Source organism: Cibotium barometz, chromosome 36 (assembly GCF_041138505.1).
Source record: "Cibotium barometz isolate CiBa-2024 chromosome 36, ASM4113850v1, whole genome shotgun sequence".
In the NCBI taxonomy this organism is placed as follows: Eukaryota; Viridiplantae; Streptophyta; class Polypodiopsida; order Cyatheales; family Cibotiaceae; genus Cibotium; species Cibotium barometz.
This window is the reverse complement of record NC_141081.1, coordinates 46,071,298-46,084,603: the sequence shown is the minus strand read 5'-3', so window position 1 is coordinate 46,084,603 and position 13,306 is coordinate 46,071,298. Positions and strand designations below refer to the sequence as shown.

General features: G+C 34.8%; 2 protein-coding genes across 2 annotated transcripts; one reads left to right on the top strand and one right to left on the bottom strand.

Annotated features, from left to right (window-relative positions):
• Window positions 1-281: 281 nt before the first annotated feature.
• LOC147617950 (uncharacterized) lies at window positions 282-3,392 on the bottom strand. The gene is made up of 2 exons (XM_086775609.1): window positions 3,199-3,392; window positions 282-3,106 (listed from the first exon to the last, which is right to left on the bottom strand). The coding sequence occupies exon 2, from the start codon at window positions 1,658-1,660 to the stop codon at window positions 1,241-1,243; it is 420 nt and encodes a 139-aa protein (XP_086631735.1). The 5' UTR covers window positions 1,661-3,106; window positions 3,199-3,392; the 3' UTR covers window positions 282-1,240.
• On the top strand, window positions 3,343-6,600 carry LOC147617949 (small ribosomal subunit protein eS24z-like). Its single transcript, XM_086775529.1, has 4 exons — window positions 3,343-3,377; window positions 6,201-6,285; window positions 6,373-6,459; window positions 6,562-6,600. The coding sequence occupies exons 1-4, from the start codon at window positions 3,343-3,345 to the stop codon at window positions 6,598-6,600; spliced, it is 246 nt and encodes an 81-aa protein (XP_086631655.1).
• Window positions 6,601-13,306: the final 6,706 nt, after the last annotated feature.

Genomic DNA, 13,306 nt, shown 5'->3' with positions numbered 1-13,306 from the left:
TATAAGATTAATTTTGTACACACTACACCTCCTATCTCCATTACACACACACACACACACACACACTCTTACACACACACACACATATATAACTCCAGGCCTTTTGTGAACTCATCGAGTAGAAGTTGTGATATATACACACACACACACACACGCGCGCGCGCGCGCGCACACACACACACTCTTACACACATATACATATATATGTTTCATAGTTTGAAATTTAACTCAAGGTCCTTTGTAATGAAACATAAGAAACAAAGGCAACAACAGTTCTGCAATTAAGATTTAAATACGAAGTGTACCAACCAAAAATCCATTCTTACACCATGCTTCCAAAAATCATTCACAAGACACTACTTAAAAGATTCTGCAAGGCATTTGTTCAGTTGCCTTCTGAACTCTTGAAAGCCTTCCTCATTGATCGTACCTAGAAATGTCTCGCAACAACTGTCTTCATACAGAACACTGATTAGGAAATACAAAGTGTACCAACCACATAACATGGATCCTACAGGCTGCTTAGGCACTTTAGGAAACTGCCATGAACACTTCACAAACTTTTTGGGTAGAATGTCCATCACCAGGTTCTTGACAGCAGACTGTCTGCCCAAGCCCTTCGCAGAAATTGTACACCTCTCGGACGCCATTGAATTCAAATGAAAGATGCAAGTTTCTGATTTTTTCGTGTGCAAAGACTTGAAGCACTTCGAAGAAATCACTATTAGACTCCAATGGAAGTCCTGAACTATAGGAAGACATATAACGGCAAAATCTGCAAGATTGACATGGCTCCAAACTTTATGAGAGCGCTCTTCCAAGTGCAAAGCCAAAGGATCAATGCAGTAGGCTCCTTTGGGCAGCTCACCCCTCTTGCGCACTTCATACTGATAGAGCGCGTCAAAGCAGGCTGTATCCATCGGGCAGCTTTCATCAAGAAGCATACTTACATGGTTTTGGTGGAAGTCAAAGCTCAAGTTCGTTTCCTGCAAACTGTCAAAGCTACATTCTTCTCCACAGTGGTATCTTTAGTGCCATCCACAGTGCTATCCTGCAAACTGTCAGCTACATTCTTCTCCACAGTGGTATCTTTAGTGCTATCCTGCAAACTGTCAGCAGCTACATTCTTCTCCACAGTGGTATCCTGATCAACCCCCACAGTGCAAAGTATCTTCTCCTGCGTTTGCTCATCCATAACGATTTTTTTACTGCCATCCTTACTGCATTCCACAGTGCTATCCTAAATGCCCATGCCCTCCACAGTGCCATCCTTAATGCCCATGCCCTCCACAGTGCCATCCTTACTGCATTCCACAGTGATATCCTTAATGCCCATGCCCTCCACAGTGCCATCCTTGATGCCCATGCCCTCCACAGTGCCCTCCACAGTGCCATCTTTGATGCCCATGCCCTCCACAGTACCATCCATTCTTCCCTCCACAGTGCCATCCTTGCTTCCCTCCACAGTACCATCCAAAGTATTATCCTTACTGCCATCCTCAGTGCTCTCCGTAGTAAGTAGTGCCGTCCTCCTCATTCTCCATAGTGTCATCCTTAGTGCCATCCTTAGTGCTCTCCGTAGTGCCATCCTCCTCATTCTCCATAGTGTCCTTAGTGTCTTCCTTATTGTCCTTACACAGCTGTCCAGCGCCCTTCTCATCACAAACACCAAGAGAAAACCAAGTCTTTTTGCCTATTGTAACATTAGGAAAACACAAACTGGTTGCCAGATCATCTGAAAACTGAGAAGTATTTCCAACATCTAGAAATTTAAACCTAGTGTCCTGCATACCCTGCGTATCCTGCACAATGCCCTGCATACCCTGCACAATGCCCTGCAAAGTAGGCATATTCCCTTGTAAAGTACCCAGTGCGTTACCCTGCAAAGCACCCTGTGTATTACCCTCCAAACTACTGTGCAAATGACTAGACAGAGCATTACTCCTGTGTAATAGGTTCTTTCTTATTTTCATCCTTTTTCTGCTTTGCATGAGACCCTTTTTGCTTAGTAACCTGCTTCTGCTACTACTGCTGCAAATTGGCATGGAATATTTTGATCATCTCTTGATAATCAATCGGGGCAGCTATTTATAAAACTGTCTGTATCCTGTTGATCACTGAAAAATGGCTGCAGCAGATCATGTTCCGTCAATTTTAGTTCGACAAGAAAGTGCTTTAGTTTACCTACCATTGATGACATTTTGAGATTATCGCTTTGCCACCACGAAGACTGGGCCATGTATACTAAGCAGAAGGACTTTGTTTCTTTGAAGGCGTTCTCAATGTCATCTCTTAGATATATTCGGTATTTTGAAAACAGCGGTACTAAGACCTTTATAGCCACTGAATGGTCGTATTAGCCTCCTCATCATGAAGAGACCCTACAAAATTCTGCACATGCTGTCAAAAGGGCCCCTCTTCTAAAGTACCATCCACAAGCATAGACTTCATTCTCTCAATATAATCTTCTCCATAATCCTCTACCCCCATGATCGTGGTGGAGAGGATTCGTAGAAGCAGTGGGCATGGAATCAAATCAGGAGGCTTGTTAACTTTTGGTAGAAAGACCAGGTTATGCACATACTCCTCTTGACTTGCTCCCTACTTAGATGAGGATTAATGAAGAAATTGGCAGAACAACTCCCAGCCCTGTTTTAAAAAGATTCATGAATACTTAAAAGAGTCCCATCTATTCTGCCCATTTAACACTTTGATTAACTTACCATTTAACATTCAATTTGTCTGCCCATGTAACTCAATTTGTGCTTCTTCTCAGCATGGCTCTCCTCTAGCCCAGCTTCTTTGTTGGCGGTGAGGAAGCTCCCTAAGACCTTGTCAATTTGTCTCTTTCCTTGCTTCTTTGTTGGTATGATTTCTTTGCTGGTGGCGGTGAGGAAGCTCCCTGAGACCTTGTCAATTTGTCTCTTTGCTTGCTTCTTTGTTGGTACGATTTCTTTGCTGGCGGTGAGGAAGCTCCCTGAGACCTTGTCCCAGCTTTCTTGTGAGACCAGCTGCTCAACCATATTCTTTGAGCCTTGCGGCATCGAAGGGCAGGGTTTTTTCCACCCATGGTTGGCCGTGAGATGGTCCATCATTCTTTCTTTTGCTGCAAGCAAAACATACATACACTATAGGCGCCAACCATATATGCACAATAGCACCATAGGCGCCAACCATGGATGCACGATAGGAACTTACTGTGTGCATGATAGGAGCAGCTTGGGCACATGTAGTGGTCGTTCGTCGGTCTTCAATACTTTATGTGTGTACCAGAGCAGACCTCGAAACTCATCCTCCGTATAGCTGTAGTTGAACCCCTTGTAGTTGGCAGTGCGTTCTGCCATGCCTCGTATGCCCTTAGTGCAGCAGTTTGCCACGTATGCAAACTGCGTTTGTTGACCAAAGTGAAGATCAAATAAAGCTCTATATTGAGGCTAATATAGAAGCATAAAGGTTTGTTGTTATATGAAATTTTATACTATATATATGCCTAGCATGCCTTGCTATACAATCAACAAACAATTAAGAGGTCAAAGAATAGCTGTATGATTTATGAACTATAAAAACTGCAATACTTTCCTTTAAAAACAAGATGGCTACTATTTATTTCAAGCTCCATGTAGAGCTAAGCTCACATAATGCATTTGGCTACTATGATACACTGCAAAGTGTGGAAAGTGTATAAAAATGTGTAGAGGTTTTGGGGATTGTATATCAAATGTATATAAGCACAAAGGATTTTCAATTAATTCTATTATATAAAGAAATGTAGGGGGTACATGGCTGTAAGGGCTTCATGGTTTTGAAGTACTTGGGAAATGCCCCACTTCAAGCTCAGTGACATTCTTACCCTCCACGCGTAGATAATAATAATTGGTTATGCCATGCTTCAAATATCTCAAGGTTGATTGAGCAACATCCTTCAACACTTGCATACATCTCTAGGGTGTATCACTTGTAAAAGTCTATCTAAACTTCATAGGAATATCTCTAGTTTTAAATTTGAGGGGTCATATTCTATTTTCCTTTTTGTGCTCATCTAAATCAATATAATGAAGTATATGTTAGAAGTAAAGAAGAATGCTCATCTGGATCAATATAATGAAGTATATGCTGTGAGGAGGTGAGAGCTTGCGATCTAAAGAACTACATCGTGCGCACGCGCAAGTTTATGACCAATCATCTGCTCACCCACAAGCAATTTGTGAGTAATTTGCTTTTTCTCCATCTTCGCGCGATCTAAAATGGCTCTCCACAGGAAACTTGTGTATGTAAAATGCGGTAGGTTGGGTGAGGGTGCAACAATATGCTATAAATGTAAACAATGTAGAGTGTGATGTGAAAGTGGCCAAACCATGACACTGAATTTCTATGGATGTGAAACCTTGAAAATTTGCAAGACATCAAGGGACTTCCTACAAATGTTATGAGTGACTCACCTCAATTATGCTCATCACGCCTGTGGCTAAATAGTTTAGCTTGAAGCTGCTGTGGAAAAAAGATGTACAAACGTATCGGGGAGCTAGTCGATACTTTGTAGTGTGCACATAATAGAGGCATAGTAAACCAAGATATTTGGATACTTTGCTGAAGATCAATTGATTATTGTGGACTGGGGATTTGCTACATCTTCAAATGAACCTGACAGGTATGCAGCACTGTACATTTTAATATCGCGTACTGCATCACACTCACATTTTAATATCGCGTACTGCATGACATAATACATAATGCATTGGGCAAGGGTTTGTGGTATGATATATAATATTTCAAAGGAAAGTATTGAACTCCTCATAGTTTAAAGATCTTAGGGATAACTCTATGAGCTCCTAAATGCATACTGATTGTGAGCAACGCATGCTAAGATTTTATTTAGTGCAATATTGGAAATTTACATATAGTGAAAGTATTCATAATCTCCTCATAGTTTACATAAGAGCATTGCATAGAGTGATAGTTCTTAGTTCACAATCTTTAGATAAGATATGAGCTCTATAGTTTATGGGTACTAAATTAAGTTGTATGCATCTTGGCATGCCAATCAAGTATATATTATTTGCATACATTATTACATGCTTTAGATAACAATGCATACATCATACTCTATTGCTTTATATCTATTCCATATTGCAGTGCTATGACCTTTATCCTTCCATTATGTAGCTTGTTTGTCTATTTTTGGCCATGCTCTATGTAGCTTTTATACCAATTGAACTATGCTATGTAAACTATAAATCTATGTGCTCATCTATATGAAACCTTAAGCATAATCGTAGGTTATCAAAGTTCATAGTGCTAATATTATAGAGGCTAGAGCTAAGGACAAAAAATCTATATTGATTTGGCATCATAGTGCTAATATAGAGGCTACAGCTCTACAGACAAAAACTTTGATTTATCTGCAACCCAAATTTCATAGCTCTATTTTGGAAAATAGTATATTCTTTTCTCATAGTTCACATTGTTATGTGTACTAAAGAGCTATGTACATATAACCACTTAAAGTAGAGCTTGTAAGCCTATATGTATCTTTGTAGACCCACCAAGCAAATAATATTACAAAAGTTCATAGTCTATACTTTGTACACATTAATACGTAGATTTATTATTTACTTATATTAGCACTATAGACAATGATAAACTATAGGCTCATATCTTATCTAAAGATTGTAAACTAAGAACTATCACTCTATGCAATGCTCTTATGTAAATATGAGGAGATTATGAATACTTTCACTATATGAAAATTTCTAATATTGCACTAATTATAATCCTAGCATGCCTTGCTCACAATCAATATGCATTCAAGAGCTCATAGAGATATCCCTAAGATCTTTGAACTATTAGGAGTTCATTACTTTCCTTTGAATTATTGTATATCATACAACAAACCATTGCCCAATGCATTATATATTATGTGAGTGTGATGCAATACGGGATATTGATGGTTATTTGCTATTCAAAATAATACATTTTTAGTAGTGCAAAGTGTATAGAACTATAACTACCTATTGGCGCTACAAGCCTTATTGCAGTATTCTAATGATGTGAGATTTCATTATAATATGGTTTAAGGATATACAAAATAAACTATAATTTTTTAATGATGATAATGAATGCTTGCACCTTGTAAGCACTAAGAATACAATGGTTCTCTTAGTGCTACTTTGAGGATTTTCTTTTTTTAGGCAGAGCTAAAGGAAAAGAAAGTCTATAAGCTTTGGACTTATTTACAATAACTTCGAGTTTGCTAAGAAAGATGAACCAAAGTATCGGCTCATTAGAGTAAGCAGGATGTGTGTGCTCACTTAAACTATATTGTACGATGAAGAGGCATCGTGTTTATCTATAAAAGAGTGTGGTTCATGGTAGAATGGGCTAGCCACCAAGGTTGAGAAGTCTAGGAAGCAAATGAAGGAGAGAAAAAATAGAGCAAAGAAGATCCGGGGTGTCAAGAAGGTATAGTGTGCTGTTCAATATCATTTTTGGAATTTAATTATTCTATAGTTTGATAGCGATTTTGCTCTCTTACAAGTCTTCCATTGTTATGGTACTTTGCAGTCGAAGGCAGGGGATGTGCAAAAGGGCAAGAAGAAGTAAACACAAATCTTTTTTTAAGAAATGCGGAGCCTATACTTCTTGTGGAACCTGCTCTATTTGACTATTCATTTTGAGAGATGGAGTAATGATGCATTATGGAGAGAAAATGTATGCTCCAAGGTCATCAAACCTTAAACTACCTTTTTGTAGGACACCTGTGACATTAAAGTCTTGATGTTTCATGCTTATTAGTGAGTCTCTGACATCAAGCGAGTCTTCCTCCTTTAAGTTTTGAAAGTAAGCATATTATTTTTATAAAAATATTGTTGTTAGCACATCTACGTCTCTCTGCCCTATGGGTGTTTAAATTGTGTTTGAAAATCTATCATCATGCAGTTTTTGCTACAATTTGCAAATTGACACCATGTGCATGGTCCATTATTTTCATTAAGCAATGTTCTGTGGGTGTTCAAGTGGCTTAATGTCCTTGTGTGATGTAGTCTGATTTTGAGAAGAATGGAGACTTACATGTATTTTAGATGGCTGGGTCTAATGTAATTTTAATGCGCTGAGTGTTGCCTTCTCAATGGTTCTATGATTATGGTGCTATCTTTTGACGTGTGGTTTAGTGTAATGTTCTGTCTGGATAGAATTGTGGCTTTGATGTGAAGTATTTATGGTGCTATCTTTTGACGTGTGGTTTAGTGTAATGTTCTATCTGGATAGAAGTAGTCTTAAGAATTGTGGCTTTGATGTGAAGTATTTATGACACATTCTAATGGATTGGAAGGCATTATATGTTGATGGGTGGATGGCATAATCTATGAAAGGTTTTGGAGAAAGGATTTTGTTCTATCAACATAAAGGGAAATGATCACCTTTACATGACTGGTAGTGATGCAAACCATTGAGTATCTTCTCCATCCTCAGATGTACGCAAGTGTTGAAGGATGTTGCTCGATCAACCTTGAGATATTTGAAGCATGGCATGACCAATTATCATTGTTTATAGTGCTAATATAAGTAAATAATAAATCTACGTATTAATGTGTACAAAGAATAGACTAAACTTTTGTAATATTGTATACTTGGTAGGTCTACAAAGTACATATAGGTTTAAAAGCTCTACTTTAAGTGATTATATGTACAAGTACACATAACGATGTGAACTATGAAAAAAGAATATATTGTTTTTCAAAAAAGAGCTATGAAATTAGCATTGCAGATAAGTCACAGTTTTTGTCCGTAGCTCTAGCCTCTATATTAGCACTATGATGCCAAATCATTATAAAGTTTTTATCCTTAGCTCTAGCATCTATAATATTAGCACTATGAACTTTGATAGCCTACTTTTATGCTTGAGGGTTCATATACATGAGCACATAGATTTATTGTTTACATAGCATAGTTCAAAGAGTATAAAATCTACATAGAGCATGGCCAAAAATAGATAAACAAGCTACACAATCAAAGGATAAAGGTCATAGCATTGCAATATGGAATAGATATAAAGTGATGGAGTTTGACGTTTGCAATATTATCTAAAGCATGTAATAATGTATAAAACTAATATATGCTTGATAGGCATGCCAAGGTGCATACAACTTAGTTTAGTACCCATAAACTATAGAGCTCATATCTCATCTAAGGATTGTGAACTAAGAACTATCACTCTATGTAGTGCTCTTATGTAAACTATGAGGAGATTATAAATACTTTCACTATATGAAAATTTTTATAATTGCGTTAAATAGAATCCTAGCATGCCTTGCTCAACCAATATGCAATTAGGAGCTCATAGAGATTCTATACACTCATTATACTTTCATATACTTCTTCAAACCTCCATACCCTTCGATGTACTTCCTATTCTACAACACACACTTCTTTACATTTCTCAAAAACATTTCAACAATGTAAAAGTATAGTTTTTCAAGTTTTTCACTTTATAGGTTTGCATTTATTATATAACCTAAATATATTATTTATTTAAATTACTATGTGCTCTATTTCTTCACATTAGCTCTATGTACTATGCTAGTTGATTATGTTGTTCTTGATATGTCTCAATTGTCTAGGAACCTAAAACTCATTACTTTTATTAGTAGTATATACATTATTTGACATTATAATAAACCAAGTCTTCTATTTAAAGAGTAATATTCTACTTTTTGTAGAAATTAATGAAGTTTATAGTGCATACTCTCTATTTTCTTATTATTATTAATAAAGAAGTTCTATGTATCTTTACATTAACTTCTTGATTAGTCTCTATAGTTTTTGTTATCTCCTCTCTTCAAGGTACAAAACTTAGAATTGTATCTCCACCTATCATAGTATATAACTATCAACTCATAAGATTCTAAGTTCAACACTTATAATCATTGGTGCATACTCTTTGCAAGTATCAATAGAATATATACAATATTCCAAAAATCATATAAACAAAATCAGCTTAGAAAAGTGGGATTAGGCTGAGAATACTTCAATTCATAGCTTTAGCATTTATATATGAATTAGATAATAACAGAAATTTACTATAGGGATTTCATCTAGCAAAAAGCTTTTTATGATGTGACCACCACCATATGGAAGTTATATCAGTGTCATGAATATAGATTTGTGGTGTGAATTAGGGTATACATACCATCAATTTTTGAAGTAATTTTCTTGTGTATACTAGGATTACTTTTCTTAAATTTGTATATAGCAATTAAAATGTACCTTTTTTGGGAGTGAATCCTCTGCATAGTGGATCATACTTTGCAAAATCCATATTTTTTACCACAAATCACATCATAAATCCTTTTTATGCATAGTGTAGAGATTTAAAACTTTATACACACCCTTGAATATTCACAGCTCTAAAAATCCTATTTGTATCTATAGTAAGCAATATAAAAGCTAAAATTGGCATTCCTCATCCTCTGCATAAAGGCTTATAGCTCTATGAATTTTGCACTATGAAAATAATGGCCATTTTATTATAATGTGAAGTAGTGCACTAATCTAAGATGCACGTACATCTATCAATAAAAGAGCTAAAATGATTTTTAAGAAGTTCTACTAGGATTCTATGGGATGTATGCAAGGACTACAGTATGGAAGCATGGCATAAATAGCTATCACTATACATAATAGGGCAAGAAGAGCCACCAAAGGCCATTAGTAAACCAGATAAATCTCCATGTGATTCTATGGGATGTTTATATTATATTTATGTAGTTGTATAGAAAGTATATGGAAGTGTGTGGAACTCCAAGCGCATATTATATTATATTTATGTAGTTGTATAGAAAGTATATGGAAGTGTGTGGAACTCCAAGCGCATATATGTATACAAATTATATAATTGTATAATAGGATGTGCATTAGAACTGTATGAAACTAAGTATGGAAGCACATAGATGTTTGACCTATGTGAAAATGTATATGGATTATAATATATAATGTATACAAAGTGGAGAAGTGTAAAAGAAGTGTCTTAAGATTCTAGGAACTTCATCCAAATGTCCAAATATAGACAAAAATGTAATTTATGTAGTTGTATAGAAAGTATATGGAAGTGTGTGGAACTCCAAGCGCATATATGTATACAAAGTATATAATTGTATAATAGGATGTGCATTAGAACTGTATGAAACTAAGTATGGAAGCACATAGATGTTTGACCTATGTGAAAATGTATATGGATTATAATATATAATGTATACAAAGTGGAGAAGTGTAAAAGAAGTGTCTAAGATTCTAGGAACTTCATCCAAATGTCCAAATATAGACAAAAATGTATTCGTAATGTATCCGGGGTATAAATAGTGTATGGGAGTATGTGTAGGTATTTACATAAAAGTGTAAAGAAAGTGAATAAAAGTTAATGGGATCAAATAAAGTGCTACTATATGCAACTGTATGCTAGTGTACAAAATAAAGTGCTACTATATGCAACTATATGCTAGTGTATCAAAATGTGTGCGGTTTTGTATCTCCATAGTCAAGTCCTTTAAATAGTTTACATTTTGTGGGAGTATATGAAAGTGTATAGAAGTGTGTGGGAATGTACCAAAAGTGTAAAACCGTCTCATGTTAATGCATGGAGGATCTTATAGAAGTGTATATGGCTTATATTTGAAGAATTGGGAAAAAAAGAGAAAAGTATGAAAGTGTCTAGAAGTGTGTGGGATTGTATAGAAAGTGTAGAACCTTCTTATGTAATTGCATAAAGATTCATATAGAAATGTATATGGTTTATATTTTAACAAGTGGGAAAGTATGAAAGTGTAACAAAGTGTGTGCAAGTGGGTGGGATCATACAAGAAGCGTAAAGGCTTTTCATTTTATTCTATTTATGTGTATAAAAACATGTAGGGTGTATATGGTTTTAAAGTACTTAGCAAATGCCTCACTTCAAGCTCAATTGTGACATTCCTATATTAGTACAAAGCACTACAAAAGCTTGAACTAAGCTTATTGTTGGAAATGAATGTCTATGGAAGTTCATAGGCGTATATAGAAAGTATGAGAGTTTATAAAAGGATATAGAGAGTATGGAAGTATATGGAAAGTATGGGAATGAAATATTATATCTAGGTATGGAAAGTATGGGAGTGAAATATTATATCTAGGTATGGAAAGTATGGGAGTGAAATATTATATCTAGGTATATAGAAAGTATGGAAGTGAATGAAAATATATACAAGTGTATGCAGAGTATAAAGCAAAGTGTAACTAACAAAGTGTACAAAGTGTACAAAGTGTCAAAGTGTATAGAGGTATATGAAAGTGTATATAGAAGTGTGTATAGACTTGTATATAGAAGTGAAGTTTATGAAAGTGTATAGAAATTAAGTGTATGAAAGTGTGTAATAGTATGTGGAGTTAAAGTGTATGAAAGTGTGTAATAGTATGTGGAGTTATATATGGCTTCCTATGTGACTATATGAAAGTGTATATAGAAGTGTATAAGATGTTTGAGTGATTGTATAGAAAGTGTATAAAATTTTCAAGTGAGAGGTGAAACCTACAATATACCTATGTGATTGTACAAAAAGCATATCATAGTGTGTGTTGTAGTATAGGGAATAAAACGAGGGCTATGGAAGCTTGTAGAAACATATCAAACTCAAGAGAAATGTATAAATTTTAAAGATAGCGTATAAAATGTTTATAGACTTGTATATAGAGGAAAGTTTTAAGAAGTGTGGAATATTTCATTATTTTAATGCAAAAGCCTCAAGGGGCACAGATAAGATATGAGCTCTATACTTTGTGGGTACTAAACTAAGTTGTATTCATCTTGGCATGCCTTTCAAGCATATATTATTTGCATACATTATTAATGCTTTAGACAATAATGCATACATTATAGTCTATCGCTTTATATCTATTCCATATTGCAATGCTATGCCCTTTATCCTTCCTTTATGTAGCTTGTTTGTCTATTTTTGGCCATGCTCTGTGTAGATTTTTTACTAATTTAACTATGCTAAGTAAACTATAAATCTATGTGCTCATGTATGTGAAACCTTAAGCATAACAGTAGGCTATCAAAGTTCATAGTGCTAATATTATAGAGGCTATGGCTAAGGAAAAAAACTCTATATTGATTTGGCGTCATAGTGCCAATATAGAGGCTAGAGCTATAGACAAAAACTCTGACTTATCTACAACCCAAATCTCATAGCTCTGTTTTACAAAATAGTATATTCTTTTCTCATAGTTCACATTGTTATGTGTACTAAAGAGCTATGTACATATAATCACTTAAAGTAGAGCTTGTAAACCTATATGTATCTTTGTAGACCCACCAAGCAAACAATATTACAAAAGTTCATAGTCTATGCTTTGTACACATTAATATGTAGATTTATTATTTATTTATATTAGCTGTATAGACGATGATAAACTATAGGCTCATATCTTATCTAAAGATTGTGAACTAAGAACTATCACTCTATGCAATGCTCTTATGTAAACTATGAGGAGATTATGAATACTTTCACTATATGAAAAATTTTAATATTGTACTAATTATAATCCTAGCATGCCTTGCTCACAATCAATATGCATTTAGGAGCTCATAGAGATATCCCTAAGATCTTTGAACTATGAGGAGTTTAATACTTTCCTTTGAAATATTGTATTGTATTATGTGACTTTGATGAAGTACAAGATATTGAAGGTTATCTACTATTCAAATGGAAATATTACATTTTCAATAGTGCAAAGTGTATAGAACTATAACTACCTATTGGTGCTACAAGCCTTATTGTAGTATTCTAATGATGTGAGATTTCATTATAATATGGTAAAAGGATATACAAAATAATTTGTAATTTTTTAATGATGATAATGAATGCTTGCACCTTGTAAGCACTAAAAATACAATGTACATGGTCTTTGCACTATGGAATTATTGTAAAGTTTATAGATTTGTATGCATCTTTAGAAAACGGCTATGAGAAATGTATATTGATAGCAATGATAGCAATACCAAGATGTATACAAATCTATCATCTTTAAATATGAACTATGGCATAAGCTATTAGGTTTCCTCTAAATATCCATACTTTGTACACTACTTTGTACACATTAACATGTAGATTTATTATCTATAATGTATAGTTATTTATCTATAATTCAAACTTTGTACACATTAAATATGTTTTGTGAGACTAATATCACGATAAAGCATTATTCTTTACTTCTAACATATAATTCATTATATTGATTTAGATGTACACAAAAGAAAAATAGAATATTTCACCAT

Excerpts from the sequence above, each read along its gene's own strand:
- LOC147617950 (XM_086775609.1), bottom strand. The coding sequence starts at position 1,660 with ATGAGAAGGGCGCTGGACAGCTGTGTAAGGACAATAAGGAAGACACTA.
- LOC147617949 (XM_086775529.1), top strand. The coding sequence starts at position 3,343 with ATGCCTCGTATGCCCTTAGTGCAGCAGTTTGCCAC. Across the intron at positions 3,378-6,200 it reads TTAGTGCAGCAGTTTGCCAC|GAAAAGAAAGTCTATAAGCT; the intron begins GTATGCAAACTG and ends GCAGAGCTAAAG. Across the intron at positions 6,460-6,561 it reads AGATCCGGGGTGTCAAGAAG|TCGAAGGCAGGGGATGTGCA; the intron begins GTATAGTGTGCT and ends GGTACTTTGCAG.